General features: G+C 46.8%; 2 protein-coding genes across 2 annotated transcripts; both read right to left on the minus strand.

Annotated features, from left to right (window-relative positions):
* Positions 1-743: 743 nt before the first annotated feature.
* Positions 744-9,417, minus strand: LOC136550468 (DExH-box ATP-dependent RNA helicase DExH12-like). Its single transcript, XM_066542050.1, has 5 exons — positions 9,260-9,417; positions 8,363-9,093; positions 6,007-8,271; positions 4,270-4,659; positions 744-4,126 (listed from the first exon to the last, which is right to left on the minus strand). Exons 2-5 carry the CDS (start codon positions 9,086-9,088, stop codon positions 956-958), a joined length of 6,552 nt encoding a protein of 2,183 aa, XP_066398147.1. The 5' UTR covers positions 9,089-9,093; positions 9,260-9,417; the 3' UTR covers positions 744-955.
* Positions 9,418-15,474: 6,057 nt separating this feature from the next.
* LOC136549172 (peroxidase 2-like) lies at positions 15,475-16,763 on the minus strand. Its single transcript, XM_066540448.1, has 2 exons — positions 16,593-16,763; positions 15,475-16,494 (listed from the first exon to the last, which is right to left on the minus strand). The coding sequence occupies exons 1-2, from the start codon at positions 16,761-16,763 to the stop codon at positions 15,475-15,477; spliced, it is 1,191 nt and encodes a 396-aa protein (XP_066396545.1).
* Between the last annotated feature and the right edge of the window lie 790 nt (positions 16,764-17,553).

Below are 17,553 nucleotides of genomic sequence, written 5' to 3' on the forward strand. Positions count from 1 at the left end.
TTTGAGAGTATTAAATCAGAGAAACATTATTTAGCTTGAGTTGTTCTTTGTAAGCACCTAGTGGATATCTCCATGTATCTAGTTTCATCATATACAAATTTCCACTACAACACAAATGGGAATGGAGAATGTTCCTTGGTTTGAAAAAAATGTCTAATCATATACAAAGGGCCTTTTGCAATTCTAGTTAGGATCATATTTGGAATACTTATGTGAGACACACTTATTCTATTGTGTTGAAATTAAAAAGCTACTCCTCCATCCCAAATTATAAGACATTTTGGCATTTCTAGATACATAGACATATTGTATATCTTGATGCGTAGCAAAAACTATAAATCTAGAAAAGCTAAAACGTCTTATAAATTGGAATGAATTGAGTAGTTTCTAAAATTCAAGGAAAAGACCTCACCTTTCCTAGAGCTATTCGAGTATGCAATCTTTGACGCTGGTATCTGTTCTGAGAAGCAGCAAAACATTGTTTATATAGTTCTTGTTGGACAATTCAGGTGATCAGCACTGCAAAAATATTAAAGGAGTACACAGCATCGGCAAAACACCTGGTAGGAGGATAGATCGAAACAACAGAACCTTATAGGCTATCCTGCCAATAGAACAGGTTAAAACATCAACACCATTAGTGCATCAACAGGTTAAAACATTTTCTGCATGTCACTAAAATCAAACATTACAGCAGCCGCAAGCTTATGGAAGCAACAAGTTGATCCAAAATACTGTGTGGCTCAAGTATAACCGAGCGTAATCCTTACAATAATATCGGAATAGGATAAGACAGCAACTCCCAAAAGTGCACCAGTTAACATCCAAAATTAAGCTACAGCTTCCACAAGTTCAGAGGTTACAACACAGAATGTTCCAAAACACTAATATTGTGTTACAATACACACTCGAAGTTCTACTGCTTCTATGCGACCTAGTGTCACAGTCTTCATCATCAATCCCCTCCAGCATCCTTGACATCAACGGTGAACTCATACTCCTGATCGCAGCCCAAGTAAGAGTCTGACATCAAGTAAATCATGTAATCCTTTCTCCCAGCATCTGCAGGAGCAGAGAACTCAAGTTTCACTCTCGCCCTCTTCTGGAGTGCCACTCTTTTGATTGCCAGTAACTGGTTTGTGGAGCTGTCGCCAATCACCAGCCACCAGCCTTCTTCCTTAGGCTTGGGAAACCTTGGCGCATGAACTGGACCAACCTCAGATGACACGTTAGTCATGTCACGCTCCAGAGTTACCTGCACGGTTACATTGTCACCAGCGGTTATATCATCACCCTCACGGACCTCATAGGTCATATCAACATTGGGGAACCGCTTGAAAAATTCAATGATGTCTTGCAGCTGAGAGTTTGATAGCTGTAAGAGATCCCGCATCTCATCGACACCCATCTCAGCAAGATCAAAGATACTCTCGATGGGCTTCCCTTCATTTTCCTGGCACCTCCGAGCCAAGTCCTTTGTGAAGTGTGGAACTTGAAGCAGCACAGAATCCCGATCCCACATGCCTTGTGTCACCATTTGACTCAGCTCCATTGCACTAAGAGCAAGACTAAGCCAACCATTGCTGGATATAACATCAACCATTGCCTGGAGCAACCTATGAGCAGAAAGGAGAATCTCGCGCTGATCAGCTGCCAGGTTCCCAACCACTGTGTGCCTTGAAAAATGGGCTTGCAGCAGAGCATTGGCCTTCACATGCGGATCGCCATACTTGGGTTTCTCGATAGAGAACCTCTGGTGGCGAACAAGTCTCTCAATGAATTCTTCCTCACCAGGACGACCCGGAAGCTCTGCATATTCTGAAGCAGATGCTAGAATCTCTAGGAGTCCTTTCACCTTAGTCTTCTGGGTCAGCATAGAACTAAAACGCTCAATAGTTGTGTAGCTAATATAGTAGTATGAAGCAATAAGGCCAAGATTGAGGGGCTTCAGGTACATGTCCTCCTCTATAGCCACACACTTGCTTGATTCAAGATCATTCAGGACAGTCTCAACTAGCTCAGAAAGATGATCTGAAAGATGCCGGTGACTTACACCCTGAAGATTGTAGAAGTTTGGATTCTTTGTCAGCCGCCGATACATGAAAGTCCAAGTAAGATAATCCACAGCATCTTGCTTATTCTCTACAACACCAACCACCACCTCAGCATTCATGTGATCATGCAAGAAATGGTGAAGATTGCTCTCGACAGGGAAGGCCTCAAAAAGGAACTTCTTGTAGTACTCTTTGCGAGGTGCATGACACAATATAACACATTTCCCTGAGTTATCTTGAAGTGGTCTGCTGGCATGACCCATCATTTGAAGCAGATCTGTAATTGGATAATCGGTGTGAGCATTCTCCCGGCCATCATAATACTGAGTCCCCATGACAACAACCAAATGAGCAGGCAATGGTTTTCCCCAACACATTGTGCTGCTTGCAACACACACTTGGATCCTCCCACCAAGGAACAGCTGGGTTACAAGTTCCTGATCAAGCTCACTTAGACCCTCATGCAAATAACCTACACCACATTTAAGTGTATTCTTAAGCGTCTCTTCTTCAACACCTCTAGTGAAAGTATCCATCTCATCTTCTGACCCAAGAAGAAATGGTGTTCCAGCACCCTCAACACTAGAGTACGCACACAAGTCCAATGCAGTCAACATTGCATGCTTCCTTGTCGGTACATACACCAGGGCAGGTTTACTGTTCTTTGCATGCTGTGTGATGGCAGTGTAGGTAGGCTTTGTCATTGCTTGCATCCTTGCCTCAAAGTTTGCTATATCCACACCCTGGATGTGAATTTCCAATGGCACAGGTCTCACTGCTGGAGGGAAGTTGAAAAGGCCATGAGAGGTGGCACCGATCCATTCACCGAGATCTTTAGCATTAGCAAGTGATGCTGAAAGTGCTACGATCCGTATGTTACTGCCAATATGACTGGAAATACGCCTCATCCTAGATACAATGACTTCCAAAACATGTCCCTTATCAGATCCAAGTAGATGAAGTTCATCAACTATGAATAAGCTGACCTGTTGGATGTGCTTTCGCTGTTTCCACCGGCGAGACAGTGCATCCCACTTTTCAGGAGTACTGATTATGATCTCACCTTTATCCAGAAGCTTCAAATCAGCTGCTGTTTCACCAGTGAGCTCAACTACCTTGGCAAACTCTCCAAATTTCCGCTCCCAGTCCCTGTATCTTTCTTTCGCAAGAGCTTCAATTGGAGCTATATAAACAACCCGCATGTTGCTCTCACCAGACACTGCCCTCTGGTGGTTCCTTAGTACAGCAAACTCCGCACATATCGTCTTCCCACTGCCAGTTGGCGCAGCGACCAACACGCTGTCATCGCTGTTATACAAGACAGTGAATACTTGAGTTTGGATGGGATTGAAATGCTTAAAAGCACTATAGAGGCCCTCATATCTTGCATTTCTCAATGCGCTAACAGGCAGAGGCTGCAGATCAAGCAATTCAGTTGGTGGAGCATATTTTTCTGGTAGAATTAAGTGCCTAAAGCAGACAGGGAGAATTGTCTGAGAACCAAGCCACTTGTCAGACACAACACGAATGAAATACTGAGGAGGCAGTGGCTCATATATCGGCACTGTGAAGTTCAATGTATGATCTTCGTCAGCATACTGTTTCTTAAGCATGAAATATTCATGGTGAAGAATGTACTCGCCATCATTATCCTCAACAATAACCCAAAAGGGCTCCACATATCCATGTACCTTATCATCCCACTGGAAATCAGGTGTAATTGTCAGCTCAAAACCCAAAACTGTACGAGTAATGGGCTGGACATGGGCTGAAAGATTCAGCTTTGGTAACTGGTGGATGCACTTGTGCAGCTGCCTCCCCATCTTGGGATAGCGGATCAGTTCACCAATTTCTTGTGAGGACAGATCGTAGTACCTCTCCCAAGCCAACTCCTTCTTCTCGAGTTTCATCAAGATCTCCTTTGGAATTCCAGTAAACTGCCGCAAGGGAGTTTGGACACTCCACATTTGTTTATCAACCATCTTGCAAAGATTCAGCGCTTTCTCCGCTAGTTGAACCCATCCCCTCTTCAAAACAATCTCAAATAGTGCTCGTAAGAGACGGCCAGCACTCTGCATTACAAAAGGGGGAAAAACATTAACTATACAATACAATACAATATAAGCAAGAAACTCAGGTTCAGAGAGAGCAGTAAGTAGGTGAAACCATGCAAATGAATTATAAATTATAGTCGACAGAGAAAAGATGGCGCTACCTGTCTGATGTAGACCATATCAGAACTAAGAGAAAGGCCTTCCAGTTTCAACCTAGAAATATATGCTTGCAGCAGAACATTGATCTTTGCACTGGGTTCCTCCAAGCTCTCTTTCACAGGTATTGGCACACGATCCAAAAGCTTTGCCAGTTCCATTTTCTCATCAAGCCTGACACCTACATACTTAAATTCTTCACTCAGAGAAAACAGTCGGCACAGTTCGATATCACCCATTGTAGGTTTTAGGTACTCATTGTATGTTGAAATAGTTCCATGACTGATATAGTAATAACTGGCAATCCTTCCCAGGTCAGTAACTTGAAAGTATCCTGTTTTCCTGTCATACTTTATCAGATTGTTCCTATCCAGTAGATTTGCAGCGGAATGTATCTGCAGCAGAACAAAAATTATAAAAGATCAAGAACAGAACAGGCAGAGATAGTATGCTGTAACATCAACAAAATCTATGCAATATCAAGGAGCAGTAAAATCAACGACTGGTATGGAATAATTGCAAGCCCAAAACTTTTGCTATTCAGCAAAATGCTTCAGCAAAACAGGGTTTATATCAGCAACCTACATCTTCTCTTCTAACAAAAAAAAATATTATTATGGGTTTGAGGACCACAGTATGATTTCCTTCAAGTCATGTTTGCATAAATACAGATATAGATATTATACTTTCTGAAACAAAATTCTTGTACAACAAGTTGTAACATCTATCAAAACAAAATTACATGCATTCAATATGTGTACCTATGAGAAAAAAAAGTGTCATTTCAATATATGTCTATCATTACCTACGCTACATTATTATTATATGCACATGTGAAATACTCCCTCCATCCCAAAAAGAATGGGATTCTCGCTTTTCGAGGAGTCAACAATCTCAGGTTTGACCAAATATATACAAAAAAGTTACTAATATTTATGATGCGTAATAGGTACCATTAGATGAAGCATGGAATATATTTTCATAATGCACATATTTGGAGATACAAATGCTGATAATATTTTCTACGAACCTAGTCAAACTTAAGAATGTTTGATTTAATGGAAACCTAGAATGACATTTTTTTTTGGGACGGAGGTAGTACCGCACATAATGTGCAGGTGGTACATACAAGCAAGGGATACCTACGACCCTGGGTTCGTGTGTGTGTGTTGGTGGTGGTCTGTAGCAATTCGTTATATACCTTGCATAGTCATTACGATTGCATGTGAAAGGGTGCTAAATACAAGTCTGCAATGGTAATAAGATGAGTGCGACCACTACACATGCAGCAACAAAGGAAAAGGAACAATAAGATGACACCATCCTACACTGCAAGTGCTTACTGTACCTCTGGTAATTAGCTAAGTATACAATTGCCCTAGTAGAGCAGAAGTTAGGCACTGAAAGTAAATGTTTTTTTAATAGCATTTAAAACTGTGCCCCCACACAGTGAACATCTCTTAGTGCTAAGTATGCCCTACTGCAGAGAGCTATTGATCAATGATGCAGGTTAATACGATTATTAACCACAAGACTGTACAAAGCAGTTAAGAAATATTTTGCATGTGCAGTTGTGAGAACCTATGGAGCAGGTGACCTCTTGAAATAGATTAGCGAAATAAGATGATACTTCGGCAATTAGATCACATTAACACAGGCAAGGACCAAAACAATATTGAGAAATAAAACAGTATAAGGACGAGCAAACTACCACAGAACTTTAAAAACTGCAATTCACTTACCAAATCAGCTCTCCTTTCATCAAGCGTTTTATCACTCTCCAAGATATCTGCTGGCAAACCATACAATGTTGGATTGCGGAGCATCCGAATGTAGAGGTAAGTATAGCCAAGCCACGAGCATGCTTCACGAGCATTCTGAATAGTCCCCAGAACAATCTCTGCATTCAATTGATCAGCCAATTTGGATATGAACTGACTCTCAATAGGCAGCTGCTGGTTCATAAGAGACAGGTAGAACTGCAATTCACTGTGGCCAGTCAAGATTATTCCCTCTCCATGTGTATCATACTGAGGCCTTCCTGCACGACCAAGCATCTGCATGACATCCAGAGGGCTTAGTTCTGTCCAAGCACCTTTTTCTGGGTTGTAAATCTGCGTACCCTTTATGATAACAGTATGTGCAGGCAAATTGACACCCCATGCAAGGGTAGCAGTGGATACAAGTACTTGAATGTGCTTGTCAGCAAAAAGTTCCTCAACAAGCTCACGGTCAACCCTTGCCATCCCAGCATGATGAATAGCAAACCCATAAGGCAAAAGGTCTTTAAGGTCATTGTTTTTGACAAGTTCAGCATGAGTGCCAAGGATCTCTTGGCTTGCACTCTCGTTCTTCAGAAAGCGGCTGACTGTGTCATTTGCCAACGCCGTATCTCTGATGGCTTTGGCAGTCTTTGCCGTCTCCTTCCTTGAGTGTACAAATATAAGCACTTGATGCTTACCAGCGGCAGCCATAACCTTCTCATAACAAATCTCATTCATCAACTGCATCCTCTGTAGTGGCTTCCTCACAGTGATCCCAATGTATTGCTGAGCAAGAGGGCAAGGTCGGTAACTGTTGTCAAAATAGAAGAGGCTTTCTTTGCGAACGCGCAAGAATAATGCAACATCTTCATAGTTTGGTAGAGTCGCAGAGAGCCCAACCAGACGAATATGCTCCTTGGTCGTCTCAATCTGCCTGACTGTCCTAGCAACAATGCTCTCCAGAACAGGCCCTCTGTTATCATGTAGCAGATGGATCTCATCAATGATTAACAGCTTCACCATTTGGGTATAGGTTCTGTCCCCTGATTTCCTGGTCACAATATCCCATTTCTCAGGTGTCGTGACAATAATCTGTGTTTCATCAATCTGTTGCTTGGTCAAGTTCTGGTCTCCACTGAGCTCCCTAACAGTAACATTGTAACCTGCCAAACGCTTCGACAAGTTTCCAACGACTTCAGCAACCAACGCTTTCATCGGGGCCACATAGACAATTTTGTACTTGGTATTATCAAACACTCCATCATCCTGCATATGCAGACGGATCTGCTGAAGGATGGTAAGCACAGCCACATTTGTTTTGCCAGCACCAGTCGGAGCACAGAGAAGGATATTGTCTGGTTTGAAAAGAGCAGTATCATAGACCCTGCTCTGAACTCTGTTCAGCTGGGTCATCCCATCGAAAGCTGACCGTGCAAACTCTGGCATATCAGATATCTTGACAATCTTCTCCCCTGTTTCATAGGGCTTAGCCTTCAGTGCTGGCACATGAACCTCCTCATATCCCTTATGAGGGGTTCTAAACGATCCAGTCGGAAGTTCACATTTCTTGTTAGCCATAAAGAGACCACTCTGATGGAACGAGAGGCTTTCGAGATCAAGCAGCTGTCTCTGTCCTTTCAGCCATCCACTCTCCATGTCCCACTCGGCTGCCCTGCGGTCCCTGGCACCATCAGCGCCAGCAGCAGCATCATTGTTGAGGAGCCTCTTAGCCTCATCCCTGATGCTTTTCTCCAGGTTCTTCTGCCTCTCCTTTGCAGATGCTCTGGTTGCATGTAGCTGCTCCAATATTGGAGCCAAGCTTGGGTCACTTGCCATCTCTTCCTCTATCTTCTTCCTCTGTTCCTGATCTTCAGCCCTGGCTAAGCGGGTGCACCAAACAATCTTGAGACGGTTGCGCAGCAGCAACTTAATGAGATCAAACTTCTCATAGTCCAAGAGCATGACAAGGCGATTCTCGACGTCTCTGTCGTCGCCCTCAGCAATGATCTTCAAGATATCCTCGGCAAGCTTCTGGCTCTGCTGGGCATCAATGTCCCCATCCCCATATGCCTGGGATATCTTCCTCTGGAGCCAGTAAGCATCGATGTCCTGAACATTGACAGCCAGCCCCTGGTTGGCGTTCTGCATGTCATCGTCGTCTAACTCACCGCTCATCTGCATACCTCCAGGACCATTCAACTCAGCCATGTCATCTTCGTCATCCTCATCCAGCTCATCTTGCACCTGGTAGGCACAAACACAAACATATGGTGGTAAGCAAGTAATGTCGGGGTCAAAGCCAAGTAGTCAGTTAAACATATGCATAAAGGTGTACCTGATCAAAATCACTCTCCTCGTCTTCATCTTCTTCAAACTCGACAGCAACACCAACATCATCATCCAGGGTGGTGTCCATGCCGTCGGCAGAAGGCGCACCGGCAGCATCACCGGCTGCCGCATCATGGAAGTCGGTGATGATCTTGCCGATGGAGACAAGCTGGTCAAAGAGCTGGCTGGAGATAGGGTTGAGCAGCTGCTCAATGTCCTTCTTCTTATCAGGGTTCTTGACCTTATCATTCTTGAGCGTGGCGAGCACCTCGTCAGCAGCCCCGGCGAGGACGTCAAGGGGCTGGCCGCCGAGCTGCTGCTGGATGAGACTCAGCAAGGCCTCGTAGGCGGCGCGCGTCTCCTTGGTCTGGGGCTTGTAGACGGCGTCGTCGGTGAGGGAGAGGACGGAGACCTCCTGGGCGGAAGCGGCGCGGCGCCTGCGCTTGGCGTCGCGACGGGGGAGGTCGGGGTCGACCGCGGCGGCAGCGTCGCGCTTAGACTTCTTGGTGCGCGACTTGGAGAGCTTCTCCTCGAGCTCGGGCGGCTTGTTCTGGACGGCGCGGTCACCGAAAGACCTGGGGTCGATCCTGCCCCAGAGAGTCTCGGGCTCGCCGGTGGGCTCGTGGGTGTCCCGCGGGCGGGAGTCGGTGGTGAGGACGAGGCTGGAGTTGGCGCGGTACTCGTACTGCTTGAACCGCGCGTGCGCCTCGGCGCCGCCGCCGAGGTTGGCCATGGCAGCTGCGGCGGAGGAAGGTGGGTCGGAATCAGCAGGACAAACTATCCAATCTGAAAACCCTAACCATCTAATCTGGAGAGCCGAGGCAACGCAGCGCAATAGGAGGTGGAAATCGAAGCAGAAGAGGAGCGGCAGTGTGGGGGAGAGAGCAGAGTCAGACAGGTATACCTTTGGTCGTGCGGCGGGTCGAGGAAGGGTCCTCCTCGCGCTCTCCCGGCGGCGGCGGAGGACTCGTAGCGGCGGAGGGAGTATCTGATTTGTTTCGATCTGATGGATGGAAAACGAAAGCGAGAGCGCTTCGCGGCAGAGAGCAGATGATGCCTGACGAGAAGATAGGTCGGAGACCGACGAACCGACTTGGGCTCAACCGACTTTTGGTTATTCGGCTGGCCCAATACAGGTTGGCCCATCAAATTCTGCTCCAACTATGATGATGGGAGATCCAGGCCCGGACCTGAGCCCTAATCTTAGAAAGCAGGCCTCCACCTTTTTTTATTTAACACGGGCTGCCAATTTCATTAATTTCGTAGATTTCCTCAAAAAAAATCGTAGAGAAGAGAGATTTAAAATTTGTGAAACCAGGATTACAAAGGCCAACTCTTGTACTCATTCTCCTAAAAAAACTCTTGTACTCATAGATAGGCTTCCTCCTTGATCTTTGCGAGCATCAGCGCCTTATGACAGCAGGTGCAACCATTATCAATTGTTATGCTAACGGATGTGTGAATATGCACAACTCATCACCGCCTTATGACAGCAGGCGCGACCATTCCATTTTTTAGGATTCTTGATTTTTTGCCATTAGAATTGATTGGAATTGTCATTTTTAGTTCCAAATACAATAGACTTAAACAAGCAACCTAGGTTTTGATTCAACCCAATTCTAGAAAACAAGACTTTTTTTGTGTGTGTTTTTAATACTATTTTTTATTCAGCCCAATTACGGAAGGAGGACCCTTCCTTAGATCCTCGCCCTCCTAAACTTAAACAGACGGTGGAGGAGGACTCATAGCGGCGGAGTGAGAGGGGTTAGGGGTTTGTCTTCCCCTCCCTGGATTTGATTTTATTTGATATGATGGATGGAAAGCAGAGTGGGAGAGCTAAGCCCTAGCAATCTAGCAGGGAGCAGATGATGTCTGATGAGAATCGGGTGAAAATGGTTTTTAGACCCAACGGTGATAAACTTTGTGCAGTAGTGCAGGTCACACCCTTACAAAAAGTTCACATGTTTCTAGGTTCTAGGGTGGAAAAGGGCTAGTAGAGTGAGCACATCTCCTAGTAAGAATGTGGCCATTTTTTCTTGTCCATCACATTATGTATGGGTTGAACCTCTTAGTTGCGTCAAGAACATTCTTAAGCAATGGCATGCTAACAACGCATTCTATAGGAAATTAGTGCAATATGTCAAGAGTAGACAATGGTATTGATGGCCAAATACGCCTTACCCAATGGGCTGACATGAGGGGTGACAACTTTGACACGACACGATAGCCATGTCTAGGACACTCCGCTAGCTCGTAGTGCAAGGACGAGCATAACATTATAATAACATGTCATCTTGTTAATAAGGGCCCAACCTCTCATCTACATACCTTGTGTGGCCATACCCGCACGTTGGTACGTTGTTGTTGCTGTCCTCCTAACCTCCCTTATCCCTCTGTCTCCACCAAAGCCACTCCTCTCTACAGTTCTATATCGCTGGAAAGTTGCACAACGTACCACCGTTCGCTGTCGACTAAAAATGCCCGATAGTCCACTGAGAGGTATGCCCACGATGGTAGATTGATCGGTAGAGGTGCGCGTGATCAAGAACTAGATGGTAACAAAGACACAAGACAAAATATTTATACAAGTTCAGGCCGTCAATGTGACATAAAACCCTACGTCATGTGCTCTGTTGGTTTGTATTGCTGGAATACGAGATGAGATGTGGGATGTTGACTAGGGGACCCCTGCCCCTCCTTATATACTCTGGAGGGGTAAGGTTATAAGGAAAGTATCCTAATTGGTTATATGATAGGTATTCTATTTAGATTACAATATCTATAGTAATCGATCATATCTTCTAGATGCCTTGTGGTGTATGTCGAGCAGTGTCGTGCGCCGCAAGTCTTGATGTCGTAGGCTGGACCGTCCCTGATGGTGCGGCCCATGTCCATGGCCGTGGGTATCCGGGGTTATACCCCCCATAGCTAGTCCCCGAGCGCCTTGTATCCTTTGAGCAACGCCGTCTTGATCACGTTCGAGGAGTCTAGCTTGAAGCTGACCAGTTTAATTGGTAATCCGACCAGTTTAACTGGTAGTCCACCAGAGAAAATAGATAGTCGACCAGTTTAACTAGTCAGCATGCCTCGAACCTGCTCAAGTAAGGCTTGCCAGAAGGATGTAAGGGGCTCAACTAAAATTTGAAAATTCTTTCCCTTAGAAGAAGTGTAGCCACTTAGACTCCTTTTGCGAGGTCGGATGATTATCATCAATAAGGAGGGTAAATCAAGAAAAAAACACTATAGTCATCGACAGGTGAAGTATAGCCACTTAGTCCCCGAGCCTGCTGGAAGATGAACAAATAAATCTTGTAGCAAGGTCAAAGAAAATAAGTCTGAAAGCTTACCAATGTCATCTGTCATGTGCGTATCAAGACCCCAGACGTGCTGCCCAAGATCAGCACCCTGATCCGAATAGCATAGAGCAACTTGATAGTACATCGATAAGACGTAGCAAGATCCGACCACTAATGGAGTCCCCAGCTTAGCTGGCAACTCTTGCACGAAGAATCCGAACGTCGAGGAGTCCCCAGCTTAGCTAGCGACGCTTGCATGAAGAATTCGATCGCCAAGGAGTCCCCAGCTTAGCTGGCGAGCCCTAGCGTAGCTGACAATGAAGCCCAAGCGACGAACAATCCGACCAGTTGGTCGGCGAATAAGCAAGCGCCGAGCAATCCAACCAACTGGTCCGCGGCAAAGTGAGCTCTGAATAGAAGTGAGCGCCGAACAGTCCGACCAACTAGTCGGCGATGAAATCCATAAACCTAGCGGTCCGACCAGTTGATCGACGGAGAAGTACGAATGTCAGGCGGTGCGATCACCCGGACGATGGTCCTCTTGTCCTTCGTGACTGATCCGGTCCCCGAGCATAAAAAATAAGCTCGTTGAGCGAACCGGGCCCCTGAAAAACAAAGATGTAGAACGGGTAGTATATGATGTTTAAATAATGTAGATAAACATTATGTTTGTTTGGAGTTTATTCATATTCTAAATATGAGTAATTCCCTTCCAGTTGGTTCTATATAGCGTCACCAGCCTTGACTAGCCCAAACTCTATAGCGCGGAGTGGCCGGCACCCGTGTATGCGTAAGAGAGAGAGCGACGCCAAGAAGCCGCTGCTGACTGTCTATAATGCAGAGCGTGGCTCGTGCACGTGTAGGAGCGAAGTCGAGGCTAGGGCCGCTTCTGGATGGCACGAGTAAGAACGTGGTGGAGAATATCTTTAAGATATTGCACATGGAGAACGATTGGAGTATCTTAAAGATATTAAACATAGAGAACGATCGGAGAAATAATAATTGGAGAAACATGGCGAGGAGATTGTATTAAATACAGATATATGAAGGGTACTTAGTTTTAGACATGAACGCCTGGTCGGTGGCGTATGGCGTTATCTGATCGGCGTCGACGAAATTGCCCAGCCCTCGAGCTTTCCGGCCTGTCGTCATGGCGACGGTTGTGGTTGTCATAACGCCGTTCTTTGCGGCGATCATCATTGCGACGCGGCACGGCTCGCTTGATGGCTCGGACGACTCGCTTAAGGGCTTGTTTGGGGGCTCGCTTGATGTAGTGGGACGGAATCCACTGCATGGGGAGGCGTAGCCCTCGGGCGTGTCTGACCGAGGCGAAGCGCGCACGGACCAAGATCTTCCTTGTTTATTTGCATGTGGTGCTTCAACTGGAGTCGGTGCAGGTTACGTGCCTGTTGGACTTGGACTCGGAACTGCTTTTCCTTCCAGCGTTGATCCACCGAGATTTGATTTGACGGAACAGGGAAGCACAAGCATGGAAAAACTGTGCCTTGCATGCCTGACGTACGTGCATGATCATCAATATCTTTATTATTTCCTTAATTAGCTTTCTTGCTTGGCATCTTCTTCACGTCACGGTGATGTAGACCACGCATAATTTGCTTGCTTGCATGTCGGACGGAAGCTTTGCATGGCGGTGTAGATATATCATCACGTGATGACATAATGCTATGTTTAAATCTTCGGCGTTGATGCATGCAGTGGCTGAAGCTTGGACTTTGTATTCGTCGAAACACCGATCTCGTTGAGGTGTAGGAACAGATCTAAAACGCTGCTGCAGATGAAGTCACGGTCCAGCCGACTTGCTTTTTGCCGTTGAGATCCCGACGAATCCCGGAGCATGGGATCATATTGCTAAACACCGGCGATTGCAGATTAATAAATAAAACTCTTCCACGCACGATGACATACTGTCGCGGATTACTTGGAGACACCCGTAGCAAGCTGCTGGCGGGGCGCCGTCGTCATGTTGAATTGTCGTGGACAACGATGACAAAGAAATTCTCGCACAAAATTGAGAGTCGATCTTGCCGAGAACATGACGTTGATCTTGAGGTACGCTATCTGGTTCGTCAGGGTATCAGAATGCACATTCCTACATGGCGCGTCAACTGTTGTCTAAAGATGCTCGGCAATTCACCGAGGGGTATGCTCACGATGGCAGAGGTACGCGTGATCAGGAACTAGATGGTAACAGAGACACGAGACATAAGATTTATACAAGTTCAGGCCGTCAATGTGACGTAAAACCCTACGTCATGTGCTCTGTTGGTTTGTATTGCTGGAATACGAGATGAGATGTGGGATGTCGACTAGGGGACCCCTGCCCCTCCTTATATACTCTGGAGGGGTAGGGTTACAAGGAAAGTATCCTAGTCGGTTACATGGTAGGTATTTTATTTAGATTACAATATCTATAGTATCCGGTCAGATCTTCTAGATATCTTGTGGTGTAAGCCGAGCAGTGCCGTGCGCCGCAAGTCTTGATGTCGTGGGCTGGACCATTCTTGATGGTGCGGCCATGTCCATGGCCATGGGTATCCGGGGTTATAACCCCCACACTTGCTCTCTAATTTCTCTCCACGTGACTCCTTCGAACCTCCTCGTGCTCACCCTAATCGATCACATGATGGACATGCAACGACTTTTCACGCTCGATGTGCTATATGTGCCAACAACGAATTCATCCTCTACGGACCAAGATCCAGTGTTTGGCGAGATGAAGGGTGTTTGGTACGTAGTTAGAACTTACCACACCTAAAGTCTGGTGCGTTGACTCGATTGGGCTGACGTTTGGTTCATAACCATAGCTTTGGTGTGCCACAATTGCTCAAGCTTGTTTGTAGTCTCTTGCAAGGGCGGATCCAACGGGGCGGGGGGGGGGGGGGGGGCTCGAGCCCCTCTACCCATACCGGAGCAGTGGAACTCCTGTAGTCCTCATGAATTTTTAGGCAAAGTTCTATAGTGTAGATGGGTTGAGACTTGAGATCGAGCAGCAGTCGGAGGTATGTGTTGTTCAGCCCCCCTAAAATTTTTCCTGGATCCGCCGTTGGTCTCTTGCATCAGTTTTTCACACCAAAAATCTTGCGAACTATTTTGTCGCGGAACCTCCGGCGCGGCCATAACTGTGGTGTGGCAGGCTGAGGTAACCAGCCAAACAGGCCCGAGGTCTCTGGTCCCCTGCCCCACTACAACAAAATTCATGAACATGGAGGATGATTGTGAATGATTTGTGGCTATGAATGTTTAGTTTGTAAGTGTGATTTGGGAATTGTGAACTTTAAGATCTATCGACCTTTGGACGCACTTTGATTTTATCAATGATTTATGTGGCTGATTAGGCTTGCTATAGGCGTGTCGGACAATTGTGCTCGCATGGCCATGGTTAAGGTTGCCACGTGCAGTACCTAGGTCTTGACGAGTTTACGGGCAGCTTGGCACGACACGGTTACCTAATCACGTCGTGCCTAAAGAAAGGAGTTCGTAAAAGCAAGGACGGTGAGGAGTGACAGAGAAGTGCACTCGGATAGTTGATGGAGGAAAATATATGGATGCATGAAAAAAAAAATACCGTACTTTAATAATATTGTAAAGAAGATCAAAGATGTCATATTTTAAGAGGAGAAGCAGGGGTGAATCCGGCGCTTATTACATATATACTACTACCTCACACTAAAATAAACTTTGCCGAGAAGCCAACCTAACGAAAGCAACAACAGGAATACATGATAACGAACACACACAGAGTACACAGTTCATGCAGCCAATCACCCTCACCCGCACTCCATTGCTAGCTATATATAGCTAGCTAGTTGTAAATAGAGCACTTCATCCTGATCTCGGCGTCCGCACCGGGGCTGGTCTTGACCTCGATGCTGCCCATCTTCACCATCGCTGCCGCGAACTTGGTCTCCCACAGATTTCCCGAAGAACCGGCGGCGTAGGTATCCACCAGCGGCTTCGTTTGCGGCGAGCTCAGCGCAGCGTCCGAGTCCAGCACCACGTCATCGTCGTTCACGTTCTGGTAGTACTGGACGTCCATGGTGTCAGGGGTTTTGTAGTCCAGCGCCACCTTCGTGTTGCCGCCGCTCCTGCACTTGTCCTTGAGATCCTTGGCGAGGGTGGCGTTCATGTCCGTCCGGTTGGAGACGAACGCGCAGCGGGCTTGGCCGATGGTGTGCGCCCCGGAGAGGGTGACCATGTCGTTGGTGTCGAGGCCCTTGGCGGCGAAGAAGTTGTTGAGCGCGTCGAGGTCGCAGAACGGGCCGGGCAGGTTGTCCGTGGTCTCGTTGGCGAGCGAAACGCGCCCGTCGTGGCGGCCGGCGGGCATCGCGAAGGAGCTGATCCTGCCGCCGCTGAGCACGCTGGACGCGTCGCGGGCGGCGAACGCGAGGGTGTCGGCGCACGAGACGACGCCAGGGCAGGCCGCCTCCAGCGCCGCCTTGGCCGCGTCGATCACCTCGAAGCCGCGGAGGCTGTTTATGTTGGGCAGGCCGAACATCTCCGTGGGATCGCTGGAGCAGCTCGTGTTCCTGAGGAGGACGGAGGCGTCGCACCCCCGGACGAAGCAGTCGTGGAAGAAGAGGCGGATGAGCCCTACCTTGAGCGCTGTCGCTGAGGGGGCAGGGCTCTTCTTCAGGGGGTAAGAGGTCAGGTTTCCGGGGCAGACCAGCCCGCCGCCCAGGAGCGATGGGACTGGGCGAACCCACCCGCCCTGGCAAATGATGCTGGCGCCATGGCAAGCCACTGGCCCGAGCAACGCAAGCAAGGCGACGAGGGCGGCAAGCTTGGCATCCAACTTCTTTGCATTTGCACCAGATTGTGTGTGCTTTTCTCCATGGGCAATGCGTGTAATTTATAGCTAGCTCCTGCTGGGCGAGGAGAGCGTGGCACTGTCCACTGTCCACACGGTTCGCGGCGGTGCACGTTGGCGACGACGACGCCGGATGCGAATTTCACCGAAGGCGGCGCGCGGATGTAGCAGGGACCGCAGCTGACCAACCGATGATCTATTTTGACCGTCTGATTTTGAATCCGGAGGTGGTTGTGATTTGGGTGTGAAAATACTAGACCCTGCTGGTGCGTGTCTTCCCTCATACCACGTTGGGTTTGCATATATTGTTTGTTCTGTTTTTTTTTTGAAGTAATATTGTTTGTTCTGTTATTAGATTCGAGGTGCATTTTATGTACTCCACAAATTCAATGATCTATCCGATCCTATGCGAGCCCACACAGTGAAATAAGGGTATGTTTGGATTCACTCCTCTAAACTTTAAAGCTCTAAAAACTTTAGAGCACTTTAGTTCACTCACCAGTATAGAAATAATTTTTGATCCACTTCAAAATTTGGCTTTAGTCCCGGTATTTTTCGCGTCCGAGACTAGAGAAACCTTTAGTCCCAGTTGGTAGATCCAACTAGGACTAAAGATCCCTGCCCAACGGCTACTACACAGGCTTTTGCTGCAGGGGACCTTTAGTCCTGGTTGGAGCTACCAACCAGGACTAAAGGTTAACTTTTACTCCCGGTTGGTCCCTCCAACCGGTAGTAAAAGTCTACTCCCGGCTGAAGGTTCCGTCCGGGACTAGAAATGAACCTTTAGTTTCGGTTGCTGTCTCCAACCGGGACTAAAAGTCCCCTCCTATATACCCCTTCTTCCTCTCCGAGCCCGAGCCACTTCGAGCTTGATGGTGGGATTTCCATGTCGCTTTTGGACAATGAGTGATGAAAAAATGAAAAGATTTACGTTAAAATAATGTGAAAACAAATTTCCAATCGAAAATAAAAGTTTTAATGATTTAAATTAAACACTACATTTTTGCATTAACGAAATAGTAATTATTAATGACATTATGTTTCAATATTTATAAGAAAAAATAAAAAAAAACT

Source organism: Miscanthus floridulus, chromosome 4 (assembly GCF_019320115.1).
Source record: "Miscanthus floridulus cultivar M001 chromosome 4, ASM1932011v1, whole genome shotgun sequence".
Classification (NCBI taxonomy): domain Eukaryota; kingdom Viridiplantae; phylum Streptophyta; class Magnoliopsida; order Poales; family Poaceae; genus Miscanthus; species Miscanthus floridulus.